This window comes from Rattus norvegicus, chromosome 11, assembly GCF_036323735.1.
Source record: "Rattus norvegicus strain BN/NHsdMcwi chromosome 11, GRCr8, whole genome shotgun sequence".
NCBI classification, from domain to species: Eukaryota; Metazoa; Chordata; class Mammalia; order Rodentia; family Muridae; genus Rattus; species Rattus norvegicus.
In genome coordinates this window covers 92,112,114-92,133,358 of record NC_086029.1, presented here as the reverse complement: position 1 = coordinate 92,133,358, position 21,245 = coordinate 92,112,114, and the positions used below count along the sequence as shown (strand labels likewise).

At 48.0% G+C, this 21,245-nt stretch overlaps 1 protein-coding gene across 2 annotated transcripts in view; it reads right to left on the bottom strand.

The window, feature by feature from the left end:
• The window catches only part of Etv5 (ETS variant transcription factor 5), a 57,588-nt gene extending 37,400 nt beyond the window's left edge, over positions 1-20,188 (bottom strand). Inside the window, exons 1-6 of one of the 2 annotated variants that reach the window (XM_039088288.2) lie at positions 20,037-20,188; positions 17,095-17,217; positions 16,879-16,966; positions 16,698-16,745; positions 16,556-16,606; positions 2,133-2,186 (exon numbers count right to left, since the gene is read on the bottom strand). In XM_039088288.2, coding sequence (XP_038944216.1) covers positions 2,133-2,186; positions 16,556-16,606; positions 16,698-16,745; positions 16,879-16,966; positions 17,095-17,139 — 286 coding nt within the window. In that variant the 5' untranslated portion in view covers positions 17,140-17,217; positions 20,037-20,188. The remainder of the gene's footprint in view (positions 1-2,132; positions 2,187-16,555; positions 16,607-16,697; positions 16,746-16,878; positions 16,967-17,094; positions 17,218-20,036) is intronic. The other variant, NM_001107082.1, reaches the window with a different exon arrangement.
• Positions 20,189-21,245: the final 1,057 nt, after the last annotated feature.

The window sequence follows — 21,245 nt, the reverse complement described above, 5'->3', positions numbered from 1 at the left end:
GATTAGAAACCTACCGCAGGGATTACACTTACGCACGCCCTGACAACTTCATACGCACACTGTGTCTTGAGCATTCCCTACCTTTAGCTCCCCTGCCACCCCTCCCACTATTCTAACACCGCCCCCACCATGTTCCTCTCACACCCTCATGCTTTGCTTTCTAATGACCCACAAAATCTAGTAGTGCTTCCTGTGTGAAGTCTGTACCCTACCAGCGGCTACACCTCCAAGGAAAATCTCTCCCTTCCCCAGCAGCCATCTTTGCCAAAGTTCCTCGGGTGGCAGGGAGGCTTCATGAGCTCCTCCTTTATCCAAGCCAGAACTGCTGCCTAGCTTGATCTTGTGCAGGTCTTAGGCAGATATCCAAAGCTGCTGTGAGTTCCAGAGTACAATGGCTATCTGTGACACACACTAACATCCCCTCTACACACACTGTACTGGCTGAGTGGCACCAGTGGGTCGTAGGCACAGTAGACCACACCTTGCACTGGAAGATGAGCTAAGCAGTCTGTCACTTAAAGGGGGTATTTGGAAAAAAGGAGGCATCTAAGAGTCCCAAACCCAGTAAGAGGCATTGTCAGAGTGGCCGATACCCATTCTATCTGACATCTGTCTCAAAAAATAAAAGCCAGAGGCTTTATCAGTTACAGTTAGGGAGCATCAAGGCCCAAGAGCAGAATGAGAGGACATACCTGCAGGGCGGTGTACCATTTCCATATCTCATAGCTAACCTCTGTAAGCACCAGCCCTCAAATCTAATACAGCGACATCAACCACTGGACAAGCTATGCTAAACTTTTTAGAATTGATTTGGTTGATTTACTATGTATGTGTGGTATCTACGCACGTGCGTCTACAGAATCACCAACAGGAAGGCTGTTATTCTTCACCTTACCCCTTTCAGACAGACTCTCTCACTGTCTGGAGCTAGCGTAGCAGCCAGCCCAGCCGTCCTGACTCCTCAACAGTGGGGCTATAGGCACGTGTGGTCACACCTGGCTTTTTAGGTGGGCGCTCGAGATTTGACCTCAGGTCCTCAGGCTCCCACAGCAAGCGGGGCAAAGTCCCCAGCCTTGTGCTGAAATCTGTCGTGAGGTTCCCAAAAAGCCTCTTCTCAAGCATGCACAAGCTCTTTCTGATTACCAACATCCAGTGCTATTCTTCCAAGTTCACCACAGTAACGGGAGTGCAACTGAGTGTCGGATCAACAGTATAGGAGATTTCCAAACCTGACGTGAGCATTTCCACAGGCTGATTTCAGTTCTACGCTTTTTAAATACACCCTTCACGGGGTCAGCAACCCTAAAACTACTTCACTCTGCTGTGGCATACACCTATAATCCTAGCACTTGGGAGGCTGAGGCAGGAGGATCGTGAACTTGAGACCAGCCTAGGATACATAATAAGACCATGTCTTTTAAAAATTCAGTGTTATAGGGGGAAATATGGGTGGAGATACACGAGACCCTGCTTCCAAAAACAAACAAACAAATAAACAAACAAAACCAAACCGGGGAGACGGTTATAGATTAAATAGTCAAATGAGGCATACACAAATGCAACGAATGGGTGCTTCTTAATCTCTTAATCCTAAATCAGAAGCAGTGTCAATATTAACTATTAAAAAAAAAAAATCCTGGGGCTGGGGATTTAGCTCAGTGGTAGAGCGCTTACCTAGGAAGCGCAAGGCCCTGGGTTCGGTCCCCAGCTCCGAAAAAAAGAACCAAAAAAAAAAAAAAAAAATCCTTGGGGAGAACTGGAGAGTTTGGAATAAAACATTACTTTCCTTGGATTACAGGAAAGAATTATCCTAATTTTTGGAAATTATTGATGTATTTGGAGGGGAAATGTCAGTTTTTATGAACTGCTTCTAAACAATTAAACGTGTGTGTGTGTGTGTGTGTAGCGATCTGCTTTTAAAAATAAACCAAGAAAACAAGTATCTTTTTTTTCCCCAAAGAAAGGGATAGAGCCAATCTTTTTCTGTGGTTGACTAACAGGCCAACAGTTTAGAACTTCAAACCTGGAGGCAGGGAGATGCTCATTAGGTAAAAATGCTTGCTGCACCACTGCGAGGCCCTGAGTTGAGATCCCTGGCGCCCACTTAAAAAGCCAGGTGTGGCAGTACGCACCTTCAATCCCAGCTCTAGCCAACTGGTGAGGTCCAGCTTCTTCAGTGAGAGAGCCTGTCTCAAGAAAAATAAATAAGGTGCGATAAGAGAAAGATAGCCAGTGCTGAAGGCTGTTTTTCCATCGATGTGTGTGTGAACGGGCACACCTGCACACACAACACACATTCACAACCACGTCCACACAGGAGGAAACAGAAAAACCTCGGAGCCCACGCATTTACACATGAAGAAAACCAACCTCGGTGGATTACCAGATAAGAAGCATAGAGTAACCTTAGGAATCTAGAATCATACAAGAACAAACATTGATCATATTCTAATGCTTAAGACTGGTTCTCAAATCTTTTGTGGGTCCCCACTCACTTACGAAAAAAGTAAGGAAGATATCCTATCGAGGACAAGATGAAAACCGCCACTGTCACCACTCTCTGCTGCCCTGGTACAAAGTACAGAATGAAATAAACCTATCGGTAGTGTCATACACATATGGTGCCTCACAGAGGAGGAACGAAAGCATATGTCCAACTCAGAAGCACAAGCACTCACAGGAACTTCTCCGTGAAGACAGTTACACACAACAGACTTCCAGGACCACCAGACCAGCTGGACACCTCATCGGATTTCATGCCCACAGTCCAAGAGGGCACAAAGTAGCCACTGCGGGCCTGGGATCATTAAAAAAACTTTGAAAAAGCAGAATCTCTACCTTGAAGCTCTCCTTAGCTCTTTCCAAATACCTGGCTTGGCCCCTTCTGCTTAAAGGCTAACCAGGGCCGGGACCAGGAGAAGGACAAGGAGAGGGAGCTACAGTTGAGAGGCCTAAGTATCACTAAGGACCCTGGTTAGCCTAGCTTAATGTACCAGGCTAGGGGATCAGAAAGACGTGAGGCCAAGCTCTAAACTGTATTTAACAACTCCAGCACATGGAGGGCTGAAGCAGCAAAGTAAAGTGCTAGTCAGAGACTTTCTGGGCTACATAGAGTGTCCCACGCAAGTCAGTTCCACAAAGTGAGCTACCCTCACATCAAAAAAGTAGGTATGACACCTTAGGAAGTGTTTACATCTTAGGAAACAGGGGTGGCAGCAGGCTCCTGGTATGGTCGCAAGGCTCCACACAACTAATGGGAGATGGGAAAATCACCTGGGCCAGTCAGTACTGAGGTGGGCATACGTCAGAGAAGGGCTGAGATTTTAAGGAGGCTCATTGTGTAGTCGGAAACTACAAGGATAGATATATTTGTCCCACATGAAGCCTCACGTAGAGAGAGCACAGATTCTGCTGTGGGACAGAATTTGCTATCTGTGTGCATTGGGAAAGGGAGCTTCAGGACTGGGTGCATTATTCAGGAATTTAGATTGGTGATTAACAATGGGTGTGAGGGAGGTTTTTTTGTTGATTATGTCTGCATATTCATATTGTATGTATGTTTCTCTCTCCGTCTTTGAAGCTCCCCTTTTCACTCTCCTTGAAATAAGTCTCACTATGTAGTCTCGGTTGGCCTCTAACTATAATATGGCTGGGTCTGGCCTCAAATTTTCTATGATCCTCCTGCATCTGCCTCCTCAATGCTGAGATGACAGGTGACTGCCACCATGGCTAGGCGGGCTATTTGTCCTGTCCGTCATCTCAACAAGGACTCGCTGTAACCTCCTGCTATGGTTCAGGACTTCATGCAGTAGGAGAAATCACAAGGAAGCAGAGTTCATCAATGACCAACTAGAGAAGGCCCTGTGATATGTATGTACCCTCCGGACAATGAGTAACAGAACAGCCAAACCAGGAACCAATAGAGCTAGTTCCTGGAACATTTGATTGACTTTGAGATTTCTCCGCTGCAGAGGAAACACTGCAGTCAGCAGAAGCAGCTTCAGGAATCAGTGTACAGATAGAAAACAAATGTGAGTTTGCAGGGTGGGTGGAGGTACACGTCTTTATCCCAGCATTGGGGATGGGGATCGGGGAGAGGCCAGCCTGGTCTACAGAGCAAGTTCCTGGACAGCTAGGACCACACAGAGAAACCCTATCTTGGAACAAAACAAAACAATGGAAGACCAAAAATGTCAGGTTTCAGACCTAGAAACCAGGTAATTAAAAATCATCTGAAGGAAGGCTTTGACTGTAAAAGCATGGGCTATGGAAAAGGCAACAAAGAGAGCCAAGGCTACACGGGCACGGGAACTGGATCCACCGAAGACTTAGGAGGTCAGCCAGAGGGAAATACTCAAGCCACTAGAGCCAGACCCTGCTACAGGAGGAAACGAGTGAGTCTCTGTTCATAAGACCATATGGGGCTATAACAAATTTTTGGAAAGTTAAGAGCCAGGGCCTTTGGGGAAAGCCCAGGAATCTTGGTGCGCTCATCTAAAAATACTAGGTACCTTGAAGGATTTGGGGGAAATGTGTGAGCGGGGCAGAAGTCACTCATTGTAAGTGGGATGGTGGAAACACACCAAGTGTTGGGACAATGCGAGGCTGCTTTAACGTTCTGAAAACGAACACGTGATGTTTCCAAATGCACGAGTTGGAACTTTGAAGAAGAAAAAAATGAGCTGATTAAAGAGCTGAGCCAGCCCTACTGAGTCAGCAGAACAGTCTGACAGTCCCTTGAGGTTGCCTGGGGTAGGGGCTCTCTCCCGAGACACAGGAATTAGGAGCTTCTTCCACCTGGCTTAACAGTCAACCCATACCAGAGGTAGGTTCAGAGCAGGACGCCATGCTTCATAAACCTTCCTTTCATTGTCTGCTTATCTGATGACCTTAGATTTAGGCCAGAGACTCCAGGCAACGACACAGTGGCTCTAAGCTGTAACATGTGTGATGATGTATTGGGCTCACAGGACGTGCTGAATGGGTGGGTATGGAGTTAAGCTTCAGTGACAAGAGGCCGTGGGATGTGCATGGGCTGGGGAGAGTGCTTCTAACTTTGATTTTATGGACATCATGATACACTATTTTGTGCTCTTACTGCCTCCTGAGGTAGATGTCTGGTGTGAAGATGCAGAGGCACATGGAAACTGGGGTGCTGTGAGTTGGAGCTGGCGTCCGACTCCCAGAACAACTTTTTGGCTATGATCAAAGCAGGAAGAGATAAGAACGGAGGCTTTACAGTCACATGGCAATGTGCGTTTCTTTCTGAGCAGGGACACTGGCACGACAAGGGGCGTTAGATGGGAACTGGTACCCTCCAGGAACTTTAATGTTTATTATAGCTCGTGACTACGTAGAAACGGGGTGTGTGTGTGTGTGTGTGTGTGTGTGTGTGTGTGTGAGAGAGAGAGAGAGAGAGTGAGCGAGTGTGAGAGAGAGTGTGAGCGAGTGTGAGCGCTTAGAGGTTTGTTTCTAGTAGGCTTGGCTCAACAATTTAACATCTAGCAGGAAATTCTCCTTCCCCTCCCCCATCTCCAGCCATGGTAGCAGTTGGCTAGAGCACTTGACATTCTATAACTAAATCAACTCAGAAGGTAGAAACTAAATGCTGCCCGTGACAGTCAAGCTTAGGAAGCCACTGTATGATGTACAACCCAGTAGAAGGGATAGAACCATGCAGGATGACCAGGGAAAATGTGGCTCCGGCCTCCAGGCTTCCCACACCCCTTTATTCCCCTCAAGAGAGAGCAAGAAATTCGGCCAAGAATGCAGTGCCTCCCATACTCTGAAGAGCTTGGAGGAAAAGCACGGTTAGGAACAGCAACAATGGTCCTCAAAGCTGGCTACCTCATCTCCTGCAGGAGACGGGACAATCCACCCAAAGGATGAGGAGGGCTCAGGGAAGAGCTGGAGTCAAGGAGCCACGTATAAGGAAGCACAGACTGGCCTACTCTAGACCTTTGTTCAAAGCAAGTCTTCAAAGGGGAGGAAGGGTAAGGTGGCACACACTTGTGGCCCCACTGCAAAGGAGGTTGAGACACATGAGCTCACTAGTTCCAGATCAGCCTGGAGAGACTCCATTTGATGGGGCAGAAAGGCTTGGACTACGGGCTAAGCTGTAGCTCAGTGACCCAGGACTCAGCACGTGTCAGACTGGTTCAATAGGTACAGTAGCCCTGGTAGAAAGACTGGCCAGTCCTGTCTGTGGCCATCTCCTAGACGTTGCTACGGATCTGCAAACACTGGCTTTGTCCTCTTTGACTCTATCAGTACTAACAACAACAGAGAGTTTCAAAGACAGCCCGCCACATTAATGAATGTTTCCTCTCTTCTCTTCCTCACGGTTGGTCTCAGAAGTGAGAGGAGCCCACCTTGGGCACAGGTACCAAATCAGGCACCTCTTGACGCAACAGACCATACCGGTCAACACCGAACAGCTGCCTCTGTCCCTTAATATCAAACTGTATCGTTTATTAAGTCCAAGCAGAACGCCCGTTATCAAATAAGGGCGGAACTGAATGACAAAGGCTACAGCTGCCCCAGCCGGACCAGATGAACTAGTTTCAGATTCTCTTCTTTATCAGCACAGTTCAGCATCGCTCTCGCTGTTAGATAGCATGGACCCGTGAGGTTCCTTCTCTTCAAAGGATGTGTTTACACCTGCGATGCAGAACTCGTGCTCTAGCCGTCTAAAAGTGGGAATCCAGGGACCTCCTATCTGAAAGTCACACTTGAAGGAAGAAAAGGGGACCAGGATACAGGAATACTTGGGATACTTGGATTGATGTAGGGATCACACATGGGGTAGACACCAGGCTCTTACTCTGTAGGCTGGAGAAAAGGCTCAGTGGTTACGAGATCTTGATGTTCTTCCAGAGAACCTGACTGTGGTACCCAGCATCTAAGTCAGGGAGTTCACAACCTCCTGGTCCTTCAGCCTCCAGGGATCCCCTTGCCTTCTCTCGGCCTCAACACAAACACACACACACACACACACACACACACACACACACACACACACACACACACACCCCTTTAAGAAATACTTTGTGCAGATAAGTATTACCTACTAAACATATCGGCCACAAAACCCCCCAAAGCACTTTCATAGTGAAGGAAAGACGAGAAAAGCTTCTTGTCCTATGGCACCTGGACCTAAGGCACAGCACTGGTGCCCAGTTAGAGCATTGGTAGAACATCGGTATGACTTGAATTTCATCATCCAAGGACCTGAGTGGTCGTCACATTATTACTTTCCTTCAACAACTATGCCAAGAATTTTTATATTCAAACTCTACCGGTATGAGATACAACAGAAAAAGAGGCCTAAAGAGCTTCCCTCTGTACTCCAGGCACTGGTGTGGCTGACGAGACAACGGTGAGGCTGTACTGACCTCAGCCAGCTTGGCTATGAAGTGTTCACAGCGGAGTGGCCCCAGCAGGGCCAAGGCATAGCGTAGTATGTTGGCGGAGTTGGGGAAGCAAACTGAACCTTTAGCTTGAACCTTAAGCTTTACTGTCTTAATACTTTTCTCTCATCTTATATAGTTCTCATCTAAACTGACACAAAGTGAAAGGCCAGAGATATTAAAATTAGGGCTGGAGAGATGGCTCAGCGGTTAAGAGCACTGACTGCTCTTCCAGGGGTCCTGAGTTCAATTCTCAGCAACAACATGGTGGCTCACAACCATCTGTAATGAGATCCGATGCACTCTTCTGGTGTACTCATATATACTAAGTAACAAACAAGAAATATTAAAATTAGGCTACGCAGAGAGACCCTGTGTCAACAAACCCAAAAAACAAAAACAACAACAACAAAAAGAAACTGAAAGTGTTTGAAATGCATTAACTAAGGCCTGTGTAAACTCTTCCGTCTTCGACTTTGTATTTAAAATTCGCCTTTAGGAAAGTGGTCTCCTTTGGGTCAATGGGCGCTCTCAATTCCCACCGGCAGGACATCCAGACACCTATGCTAGACCTGCTTTCCCAGCACATGAAGATGTCCTGAGAGACAGAGACCATCTGCTCACTCTAAACCACCAAGGAACACCTCCCTACATGCATCCAGAAGAGGAAACAGAAAATAACAAATGGATCGAATTCTTCTTTTCCTAAGGTCATCACTGGGACAGATTTTGGGAGCACGTAGTTACTTCCTCTGTGAGGAGGCCGCACTGGAAGGAGGGGCGGGAGAGAAAGGAATGGAGAATCTGGCTTGTGTTCCAAGGGCTTGACCAGGTACCACTGACCACGCAGAGTAAGGTCTGTGCTCTGTGGCTGCAGAACAAATCTAGAAACACTACAGTATTCCTCTGCTGTGGGAGGCATGAAGGAAATTCCAGTTGGAACAGGAATGGAAAATGGGAAGCAGGGACTGAGATTAATATTCATAGAAATAAAGGACAAGTTAACCAACACCCGCCCCCCCCTAACCTGCACTGTTTTCTCAACATCTCTAAAGAACTAAGGTTCTGAGGCTGGTGAGGGAGGAAAGGGATAACAAGAGCCTGAGGACAATGGGAAAATGTCAGGACCTCCAGGTAACCCAGGGTCATTATTGCCACTTAACTGCCTTCCATTAAGATTCAGATTAGGGGGCTGGGGATTTAGCTCAGTGGTAGAGCGCTTACCTAGGAAGCGCAAGGCCCTGGGTTCGGTCCCCAGCTCCGAAAAAAAGAACCAAAAAAAAAAAAAAAAAAAAAAAAAGATTCAGATTAGGAAATTTGGGCCGGCTCAAGAATCTGGTCTTCAATACCAGAGACCCATCCTTTCTTTACACACACACACACACACACACACACACACACACACACACACACACACACTCTCTCTCTCATTTATATATATATATCTTTATATACTGTTATCTATAATGTACAATTAATACATATATGTGTGTATGTGTGTGTGTGTGTATGTATGTATGTATGTATGTATGTACATATCCTCTTGGAATCGCTCATCGGCCATAGCAGCCTCAGCCTGCAGGGAGTAACCTTCAGAAAGGTTTCAACTCTGTCAGTCTATCAACAACTGCCCAGGTCTGCTCTCCTAGGAGAAAGGAGATGCCTTGCAGGGCCAACAACCAGGCAAGTACCTGGGGTAAAGAGCCCTCTAACAAAACTCAAAGAACTTTATTTTGGTTTTGAGGACAAAAAGGCAAAGGCTCAGATGAACACTTTAAAATCCTGAGGAAACCACACTGGTCACTACTAGTTAGGTTTTTTCCCCTTTGACTGTGTGCTCTACGATAAGCCTGCTCTGTGAGGGTGTCCTGGGAGCTGGCTGTTAGCCAAGATGCTGGAGGATATTTAAGGGTGCAGCACAGCATTGAGCTGGGTCCTCCTAAAGCCCTGAGCACTTCCTGCACGAGGAGGTTCCTCTGGCTTTGGAGTTGTTTCGAGGTTGAGTTCTTTCTGGTACTTACTTCCTGGGTCTTCATCTGGGGAGGCCATTCCTTTTCCTCGGTGTTTAGGAAATGGGGGGAGCCATGGTGAGGGTAGCCTGTAGCCAGGTGCTGAAGTTTGGGAATCAACATTTTAAAGTAATACTTTCTGAGCACAGACAAGAATGAAAGGGAGACCACGGAGTAGAAAGAAGTACATTTTTATTGGCTCCTGGGAAAGACTTAGCCAGATAGCTTAGCTTGTGGCTTGCCAACACCTACCTAAAGGAATAAAAGGTTGAGTCTGGAAGACCTGGTGGCCATTTTAGGGTGGAGTGGAGGGGGATGGGGGACCAGACTACACAGCTAAAGTAACAGCACCAGAAGAAATAAAAAGATGAAATCCTCAAGTCTCTCTGGAGATGCTAACCTGCCCTTGATGCTACCTCCGCTGCCTTCAGACTACTACATTTGAAAATGGCATGGGAAGGAAGGAGGACGACTCAGGGCCTCAGGGATCCACCATAACCAGTCCTCTCAGCCCAGGTCATCAGCCTGGTAGGGAGAGAGTTAAAAGACAGCCCTTAAAAGAAAACTCATACCCCATTAAGCTCAGGTTTGGAGAGCAGGGAGCAGTTAGGAAGCCAAAGGAAACTAATTCTGGAGGCTCTCCAAGCTGCCAATCACACGCAGATTTCTAACAGTCACAGCCTTGTTGGAGTTGGTTGTTTTTCCACAGACTGCACAATGGGGTCTGGTTATTCATTGAAAAAGTCTGCCAGTGGGCCCCGCCCTCCATTCACAACCAATTTGGAATGCTCCATTCAGGCAAGAGGGGGAGTCAGTCTGCAGCCCAGCTAACTGGGACAGACCTACTACTAGTGCCCGGGGCTCAGCTGTGGCCCTGGAGAAGCTTGCTTGCCCAGTATGCAGTATTTATGTAAGAAATTCAGACGCAGTAGGGGGCGCTGGCTAGGTCTGCACCCTTCCCTGGATCCAAATGGCTAGGATTATTGTTGCAATCTGCAAGGTTGGGCAAATCTCTGAGAGAAGAGGCGCAGGGGAGTGCCCTCAGGCACAAGAGCAAAGAAATAAACAGTCTACTGAACTGCCGGTTAGAAACACTGTAGCTTCCTAGGGAGAATCCCTGTGTCTACTGCCCTGGAAAACTGGTTTAGATTAAGGGGCAGCTCTATCTGTGTCTGAGAGCTGGCCTTACCAAGACTTCTTTCCCCCTTTAGCCAACACTGAGAGCCCATGGCTTCTTCCCCAGGGCAGGCTTGGGAGACACTAGGAATTTCAACAATTTCTTGGCTTCTGAGTGCCCCTGAAGCTTTTAGCGTACCCTCCTGGATGTCCAGGCAGCGAAAGGGAAGAATGTGCAGATCTGGACTGGAAAGATAAAATCTCTCCAGACTTCACAGGGTACAAGGCTTAAAAACTGGTTTGGTGTCTTAGCCCCCCCTCAACCCCCCAACACTCAGCAGTTACCCCGAGGGTGAGTGGATGGAACCTGTCTGACAACCAAACTTGATTTCAGGGAAACGAACGGTTCTTCAGGAAATTCGAATAAGATAATTTTGATCTTGTAGACTGTTTTCTTCGGAGCACATGTATTTTCAAACGTCTTATGTTTACTGCTTTTCACTGCCTGTCCCAACTTCTCTTGAGATCTTTCTGGATATCAAATTTACAAACCACGCCTGGCCTGTATGGGAGGAGTCTGACTCCTGGTCTAGATCTTTGCCTAGCTAGAGATTCTCTCCCCTGTGCAGCAATCAATCCTCTAACATCCTCTTTCTAAGCAGGAAGAGCAACCGTTATTTTGGTGGGTAGGGCCTTTGGGGGGGGGGGTGTTTTCTCCAGGTAAAGCCACTCTCACGTTATGTACCTGATTCCTAATGGACTTAGAGTTATGGCGTGCGAGCACACACACAGGCTGTGCCCACACCAAGGGCTCTAGCATTTGCCATTCTCTTGAAAGAAGCCTGGAGAAGGGACAACGTAGGAACTGACGACCAAAGCCTCTGTTAAATGAGCTTGATTGAGGGTTCGCAAAATGAATTTTTTAAAAAGCAACCTAATCCGGTAATGGTCTCAGCGAGCCTGGCACCCATCCAAGAACCAGGAGCCGCAACATGACGAGACTCAGAGCTCCCTGGATTCCAAATGGAGAAGCAGCGAGTGCCAGGGCACAGATGGGGCCCATGCTGCTCAAGGGCAGCCCATGCCCAAGAGGGGGACGTCAGCCGGAGGCTGCTTCTCCACTGCCGTCAAAACTCAAGCAATGCAAGAGGAACGGTCTCTCACACACCCAAACCCACCTCACCCTGAGGGATGCTCTTTACTCAGGCCTGTGACGCAGTAATGACGGTCTGAGCCAGGAGCAGCAGTGAGCTCGAGACCTACCTCTCTCGGCTTTTATAGTCCCTGCACCTTCATCTTGTAAAGCAGAAGGATGCTGGGCAACGGGGGCTAAATGCTGACTTGATGGATGCCAGGATTTCAGTTACTCCTGGCACCTACAGGGCTGACCGGCCTGTCAGGCAGATTAATCCCCCCCTTCACCAAATACAAAGAACCACAAAGGCTTCCGGGCTCTACTGGACACAGAAGAGTAAGAGAAAAACCATTGTTTTAAATACCATATGGTTAGATCAATGGTCTTAGGTCACTAACAGTTCTCCTGATGCTAGGAACGACCGCCGAGCTTTTAGGGCCCTGTTGGCAGCAAGGGCTGGCTGGTAAATTCTCTGAGAGTCACCTACACCTGGCGGGCCTGGGGGTCAGTCATCATTCCTCCGTGTTTTATGCTTTCCCTTACACTTCTCCATCAGCTTTCTCGCCCCCTCCCGCTCCCCGCTTCAGTACCCCGGCCTCCTAAGAAACAGTCTTGACTCTGCCAGGCGGCCTCTTCCTAGGACACCCACACTTCCTTTCTTCTCCTCTAAGAACACATACAGGACGCCTTCCTTTTAGCTCCGAGTGGCCTCAGCCACAGCAAGAGCTGCCACCAGCACCCCCTCCCAACAGGCTGTGGCTTGACCACAGTGGTAAGGGCCCCAGGTCACTGTCCTATCTGTGGCTGAGGACCCAGGGCTAACATAAATGTTAACCCTAGTGCCCAGTCTTCCATGGCACCGCACTCAGGAAAAGCTGATTTTTAACAGTTAATTAGCTGGTCCTCAGAGAAATTACTCTACTTCCAAAGTCATACCCCTCCCCCACTTTTTTAATTCAAGGGGAAAATGGGGTCATCTGAATTTTAATACAAAGTTTGTGAATTCGGTGCAGAGCTATGACTCTACAATGTGATTTAACACTCCCTTTCCTTAGCATAAACTATTTCGGTTACTCGAGATGCTGGTACTTACTACAAGGCCACCATGGAAACAAATGAGATGTTAAAATAAAATTAAAAAAAAAAAATCAGACTTGAAACAAAACCTTCATTAAAAAAAAAAAAAATAAGGAAGTACCCAGGAAGTCAGCTCAGAGAAACGACAGCTTCCTCATCTCCACGGCACAGTACCAGAGTACTTACTCTCGGACATCAGTCCTATCTGTGGGTTTGACTGAATTCTGTGAAAATACATAGGAAACGGGTGGAGATAGATGTCTACAGAGACTGCAGAGCTCATGGGGTGCATAACATGTGGTCTGTGATATACTATTTTACACACACACACACACCCACACACACACACACCGTTTTACACCTTTCCATATACTAAAGCACACTTAAAGAACTAAATGGAAAACCTTTACATGCGCATCTATGCAGGCGCCTTCTGCATGTGGGCAGAATGGCCAGTGGCTTCCCCAGCCCTTCCCTGAAACCCACCTCCTCGACCTCAAACTAAACAGGACAACAGCCTTTTCCTGAAGGACTTGATCATTATTGAAAAAACCTTTACTGTTTGTCTCACTGAATTCTTCCATTTTCACCCAAACTATACGTCGGTATTTTCAAACTATCCCTTCTAGGGATTCCTGGCTCAATCTTGGATCTTCAAGTCACATCCTATGAACAATGGATTATTGTGGGGCAGGGGACACTGACAGAGCTCCTAGGCTCTAGAGCTGCAGTTCTCAACCTGGGGATCACAACCCCTTTGGGGGGGGGGTCACAAACCACATAGCCTGCATATCAGATATTACATCACAATTCAAGACAGTAGAAAAATTATAGTTACGAAGTAGCAACAAAGTGATTTTATGGAGTGTGTGGGGGTCTCCCTATCACGAGGGAGGAACTGAGTGCAAGAGGATGCACTTTAATTTTTAAAATTTCCAACAAGGAGCTAGCAAGATGGCTCAGAGGATAGAAGTGCGTGTCGCCAAGCCTGATGACACACACAGGATGCAAGGAAAGAACCAACCCCCACAAACTATCCTCTAACCACCATAAGAAAGCTTGCCACACGGGCGCCACACACGCACACGCTGAGCAAACAAATAAATAAAATATAAGGCAAGGCATCCATTACTGAGTGTGTACTCATGAGACAGGTAAATTCGACATGGCTAGAGGCAAGCTGGGCGGTTCTGTAAACTTACAACGGATCTATTTTAAATCACATTTACAGGCAAATGTCTATAGGCATGTTATCCAAGTCTGGAAGCGTTAATATAAACTCCACCCCCCAACATGGCTTTCCCAGAAGATAGCCGGGAGGGCTGGTCCTCCACACAAGAACATGGAGAAGTGCTCACAGGGAAGTGAGGTGTGTGGACTGACACCTGTGGGCTCTACCAGCTCCTTCCAGGATTCCTGTAGTAGTCAGAACCTCAATTATAACCAAACACAACAGCCTGAGTGAAGAGCTCCAGGCTAGCCAGGCCATCCTGGGGTCTCCTGCCTCAAGCCTAGAGACTATCTGACCCTACCCTTCCCAAACTCTACCTCAAGAAGAGTCAGGGGAGAGAATTACTGAAGAGGCCTTTTAAGGCTCCTCAACCATCCATTTTATCCTTAAAATAAGACAAGTTCAACCTTAAGCAGTCACAACAAAAAGCAAAACAAAAGTAAAAAAAACAAAAAAGCAACTAAATAAAACAAACAAACCTATCATATTTAGTAGGCAGGAGAGGTCCCAAAGCACCTGCACTTAAGGTACGGTATTTTAATCTCAGAACCTAGCACCTTCTAACTACTGAGCAGGACTTCTTTCTAGAGCACCAAGACACATGTATTGATTTCTTTGCGCTCGCCTAGCCCCGCAGATAGGAATCTCTGCAGATGGAAACTCTGCTCCCTGACGTCCCCCTCCTTGAAGAACGGGCAAAGCGTGCAATCAATCTAAGCCCAGCTGTCTCACCTCCCCTTTTAACTCTTGTGGGCCAGAGAAACAAACAGTGTAATAAAAGCATTTCAAAGAACCTCTGCCTTGAAAGCCACCTCCCAGGCAGGCTGCTCTGGTAAGAGCCGAAAAAGCAGAGCCAAACTGCCAAGACGAGGGGAACAAGTGTGAGTTCAGATTCCGACATCATCCAAACACACCCCCACCCCACCCCCACCCCACCCGGACCACACGGGTTATCGATATTCAGCCTCTCAAAGGCCAGCCAATCACTTCAAAGCAATGAAAGAGCCGTAACAAGCATTTCCCTTTGCACAGACAATCTCCACAGCATGTTAAGGTAGCCATTCATCCATGGTTGCAGCCTTTTCCGTTCTTTTTTTTTTTTTTCTCCAAGTTTCAATGCTTCACTCTGCCTTGAACTCGAGGGCTGTCATTACAGAACCTCTGTTCCTTCAGCTAATAGATTTAGAATACCCCACTTTTAAACAGACCCAGATACTCCCTCTCTCCCCGTGACATTTTTCTGCACACAGACACCCCAGAGAGCTGAGAAGGATCCGTCGGTGCAAAATGAGAAATGAAACCCCAGCCTGGCTCAGGTGCCTGCTATTATAAACTATGACTAAGAGACATGAATTTCTCTATGATGCAACTCTCAAGAGAGGCAGCGTTCTCCAGACCGCTCTTAAACCTGCTCATTCGCCAGTGACTAATGCTCTCTAGAGCAGCTCTGTGCTGCTCCAATTTCATCAGCCAGCTTTGTCCTTGGTAGCTGTGCCTGGTCCATAAAGCCCCCGAATGTGGTAAGGACAGCCCAGAAAGAGGAGGGCAAGCAGGACAAAGCTAACTACGCCCTGCCAGCCTCCCAAGCAGTTTGTGAGACTCCTCACTGCAATTATCTTAAGGAACGGGCACCCAATGACAATTCAGAAAAAGGCTTTACTCAACAGCAAGGGTCCAACCACCACACGAGAAACAAGAGAAAAATCAAGTCATTCTAGGCCCGCCCTTTACTAGCTTAGAAGAAAGAAAACCAACATGTTAGGTGGGGCCACAACCAACAGGAATTCTCCAGGAAATGCCGTGCTGTACCGTTCAAAGGAAAAAAAAATGTCAGATTCATCACTGGCTTTGCCTTACTTTATAAATAACCCTTCTTCTGCAGTGCTAGTGGGCTGAGCTTGGAACATCCACTGTCCATGCTAGGCAGGTTCTACACCACTGAGCTGTATCCTGAGCCCAAAGACTTCATTTAAAAACAAAACAAAAAAAAAGGATTTGAAAACAAATGTTGATTTGTAGGCACTGGGAGCTAGCTGGAATGATGGCTCAGGGGTGGAGAGAACTTGCTTCTCTGGTTCCAGAGGACCTGAGTCTGGTTCACAGCACCCACAAAAGGCCACTCATCATCACCTGTAACTCTAGTTCCTGGGGACCTGCGCCCTCTTCTGGGCTCTGTAAGAACCTACAACCCACACAGTAGTGAGTGAGTGAGTGAGAGAGAGAGAGAGAGAGAGAGAGTGTGTGTGTGTGTGTGTGTCCCACCCGACAAATCTAAAACAAGCAGTTATTTGACACAGACTCTAAGCTAGTATCCTAACTTAAAATCTGGAGTTCAAGCTGTTAAGGTAAATACAAGCTTTACTGAAATTACGTTGAGTCCCGCATTCAACAGAGCCAGAAACTCTTATCAATAAAAACATGAGACACGTCTTCAGGACTAACCCTGAATTATTAAAATGCATGCACATCACTGTCCAAGTCTTCTGGCTATCGCTGAAGAATGAACACACTGCGGATGGAAATAATCCAAGACCAAACAATTTCAGAACAAATGTGTCACCAACACAGAGGTACTTACAGTTATCAGACTGAAAATCTGGGACAAACTGCTCATCGTCGGGAACTTGAGCTGGAAAGAGAGTTCTGTTTTAGATCTCTGCCTTTTGCTAAGGTACAGTAAAATGTTTTACACAGGAAAACGGGACAGTCAGGAAACTTGCCTTCAGCTAACCAAGCTTCTTGAAGTTGGCTGAGATCCTGAAACAACTCTGTAAACAAACAAACAAACAAACAAAAAGACTCAAAATGGGGCCATCTCTTGTGCTTCTCCAGCAGTCTGCACATCAGTGATCTGTGTGATCTGAGGAAGCCACAGCGCACGGGGAAAGCGCCAGCCACTACCTTCAGAATCGTGAGCCAGATCTGTGTCCACAAACTTCCTCTTTCTGTCAATCACAGGTCGCCCTCGACAGTCCTCTGACCGAGATTTCTGAAAGAGGCCAGAAAAACGGAGATTCGAATGCAGGAAAGAGGCGCAGAGAAGGTTCACCCGCTTCTCCAGGTCGGAAGACCCACACCACAGGGGTCAAGGACAAAACAACAGGGAAGCCAACTCACCCCTGGGACCATAAAAGGGACTTGCTGATCACAAAAGCCATCCATGGTGCTTCCAAAGTCTCTGATGTCACTTTGAAAGGCTTCAGCATGGAGTAGTTCCTTGGGGGTGGTAAAGAGATCCTCCTGTAACACGGATTTGGGAGATTTAAACTGTGGTGGGGGTGGGCTGGAGTCATTTTATACAATTTTTCCTTTTTGTCTGTGTAGCCTCCTCACCTCTGAGGTCTCTAAGCAACCTCTCTCTCTCTCTCTCTCTCTCTCTCTCTCTCTCTCTCTCTCACACACACACACACACACACACACACACACACAAACACTTACTTTAATATTGCCTGCCTGTCTACCACAAAAGCCAAAACCAACCAACCAAATCCCTCAACTTACTTGCACTGAAAAGTGACTTTCCAAGACATCTGTTGCAGGGTTGTTGTTTTTTTGTTTGTTTATTTTGTTTTGATGTTTTTTTAAGGTAAGTTTTTAATTAAGATTTGCCACTTTATGTGACAAGAACTAGAGAAATTGGGTGTTACACATTCCAAACTATTGGCAATTAAGACACTAATATGCATGGTGTTTCTCAAAGCATTTTGTAGGTCTTTCTGGAGGTGTACAGTAAAAATACTAAGTACAGTTCCAGGAACAAATTGACCAAACGTATACTTTCTTCACAAACACAAGTCTTTATTTTTAAACCCAAACCGTCTGTCCAAACAGGTGTGTATACCTGAAATGACATAGCATCTCCATGGTAACCTACAAAGATTAGCTGCCGTCTAGTCAACTTCTAAAATAAAACATCTATAAAAACGAGATAAAGGAAACTCAATCCCACTTGCACATATTTAAATATCTTTACCAAAAGGCAAAAGGGGTTGGGGGTGTGGGGGAGACAAAACAGCAAACACCATAAAAACCTTTCAGTGTAAAAATAACCATGGAAAGAAAACTCTGTTCTATCAATGACTTCAAATCTTCAACAAAAACAGTCAAGCACTGGCAGGAGCTGGGCTTGGAAGAGAGTTATTAAATCAAGAGGGAAGACACTTTTCTAATGTGGGAGGAATTAGCTAGAAGGTTAGGAGTCACCTTTCTAAACACTTTATTTTCCAACTAAAAACTTAGGTCAAAATAATGGGGGCATAACAAGAATCCATTCGCCTCAGTCCTAAACAATAGAAAGGCCTAACTGGCATTTTCTTTTAAGTAGTACACAAACTAGGGAACCTTTTTCACGGGAGCCATTTCCATCTGACTTGTTTTTCACGCAGTGAGCACCATATCAAATTTTCATAAGTGAGCAGGATACAAGAAAACCCTTCACAGCCAGCACTTGGCCCAAGTAATCAGATATTTTCAAAGTCAAAGGAAAGAGAGTTCACAACTTCCTAGAAAAACACTCCTGCCAGCTTGCCTTCCACACAGTGCAAACATCGTTCAGAATGAGGCCTCTCTTCAATGTCACCAGCCAGTACCCAAATCTGAGAAACCTTGGTAGACAGTGAAGAAGCATGAAAGAATTCTGTATTGTATTTTTTAAAAAATCTGCCTAAGCTGTGGCCTCAGAAATTCTTAAATGTCTGTTGTGGGTTAAGAGAACAACGTGTAGGAAACCAGAGGGTAAAATATTTTTAGAATCTCATGATGCGCAAAAAATATCCTTTGAAAAAATTGGTTAAAAGAAACTGCCCTGAGAGATTCCAAAAGCAGCATCGAGGATCTTCTAAGCAGCTCTTAGAGTTCAAGAGCTGGAAACAACGTGTTCAAAGTATCTTTTAAAAGCCTGCAGGGGAGGCTTCGATTCATCCTGGAGTTTAAACCACTTCCTTTGTGTCGTCGTAGTCGCTCCCCCCAGCCCCCAAATCCCGGGTGCCCCCAGGAAAACTTTAACTGGGCGCAGCGACCGAATCGAGGCCCCTCCCCGTGGCGCGCAGCGAGCATGGTTTTATGAATGGGAGAACGAGCCGCGGCCGCCACCGCAGGTAGAGGCTGTAACTGGATCCCTCGCGTCGGGCCCCATTCACAAAACAAGACACACTTCCACCCAATTCCCAGCCTTTCCATTCACGAAAACTCCTTCAGCTGCGCCCCCGCCCCCACTCCCAACGCACGCCTAGCCTCCGACGCAGGCCCCTCACCCCAGCGTTTTAGGAAGCTCAATGCTTCATTCACAAAAAAGGGAGGAAAAAAAAAAAGCCTCAGAGCTCAGCGACCAAGAAAGAAACCTGCTTCATTCATAAAGTCACCCACATTCAGAAAACGAGGTGCAGCGCTGGGCGATACCAGCCGCCTCTAATTTACTCCCGATCCCACACGCCTCCTCCCCTCATCACCCCCTACTCAATCACTACCCCTTTTGCGAGGCAGACCCCGAATCATGCACGAGGCTCCAGCATCACTCTGGGCCGGTTCCGCACCGGTTCTCTCCTCCCCAGGCCGTGGCTCATGCGGCCCCAACACCCTCAAGCCCTCAGAGAAGGGAGTGGGGGGCTGCGGGCCCGCTGCCCAGACTCCAACTTGCCAGGCCTGCAGAAGTTCAAGCAGACCCTGCACCCGCAGCCTGCACATGTCGGTGTCATTTAACTCTCGGGGTCCTGAAGCAGCACCCCAGAAACTGCCGCCCGCCCCTCTCCCACATAAGAGTCGCGGAGCGTTTTTTCTCGCGAGCCTCCCAGGGCCCTCGGGGGCCCACAACTCCGCGCCCCGCACCCCATTCTTGCACCCCGCTTCGGCAGCCTGCGCCCCGCACCCTGCACCGCTCCAGCACCCCGGGTGCCTCCTCCGCGACGTGCGGAAACCCGTTCTCCGCTCGCTCCGGAACCGCTAGCCGCCCCCGCCCGAATCCTCCCAGGAACCGAACCGAACCGGGCCTCGGGGGGAGGGGGCGGCTAGCTCCGGGAGTCATCCCAAGCACGCCCAACTGAGGACCCAGAACCAGCCCGCACCTGAGCGGCCACTTCGTGCGCCCGCCTGCGCGCCTCGGTGGCGGGCTGGGCCGCAGCGATCGGGGCTGAGGACCGCTCCGCGCGCCGGCCTCCGGACTCTGCGCCGCCCTGCAACCCGCTGCAGCACTGGCCCGGCCCCCACCGGCTCCGCCCGCCACCATTGGCCCGCGGCCCAGAGCACACACGTTCCCATTGGTCCGCGGCCGTCCCCGCGGCTGCCCATCACCTCTTGTTTACCCTGTCTTCAGGCAAATCCAGCTGGGCCGCCCCATCAACTGCGGCGCCCATTGGCTAACGGTCCGCCTCCCTCAACGCCCTCAGAGGTCTGTTTTACATAATTTATGCGTTGGGCGCCATTGACCAATCAGCACCGGCTTGTTTATATAATGAATGTAAGGACGTTTTTCATTCATAAAAAACGCGACCTGAGGGGGAGCTTAGCTGAGTCAGTGAAGCTCTTAAAGGGGCCACTCTCGAAGTTCCCCCTGGCCTCGGCCTGCGCCGCTCCTCCCGCCACCCCCGCGCGGGGCCAATTGGCGCCAGGCGTTCGCAGCTGCAGCAGCGAGCTAAGTTATCATTTTAGAACTCAGGCGAGAGGAATTCGTCATTCCACACACAGAAACTCGCTGACCCGCCTGGGCGTTCGGCCCATAGAAACACAGAAAACGGAAACCGAGCCCTCTAATCTTAGCTACCTTGAAGAGAGGCCTTAATTTTTTTTTTTAAAACCAGGTTTCCAGTGGAAAGAATAAGCAGTTATCTTCCTTTTAAAACATGAGCTTTTCCAGGTCTTACTTGATGTTTCATGTTGGCAAAGCCTAAGGCCGGACCCCGATCGCGTCTGCTGGGGCTAATTGACTCTGAGCTCTGCAAGCAAGAGGCTACAGTCAGAAATCCGGTTCGCGGACCGTACCGGACCGGTAGAGGGCCTTGGAAGCACAAATCCCTTTGAAACGTGCGAGCAGTTAGACCGCTTGCTTCCTTCCCGGGCTGCTTGTTTTCCATTTAAGTGTTGAATGCAAGATGGTGTGTTTGCGAATTAGATCCCGTGCAGCTGGGAACCGGGAGAAGCGGCGTTGCTTGCCAAAGGAGCGGGTATTGACTGCAATTGCTGAGATTCTTAACAGGGTGTTCCAGGAAACAAATAAAACAATCCTCTATCCCTTCCCACCTCCTCGTCCTGCTCCTGCCACCGACACCGGCCTTTCT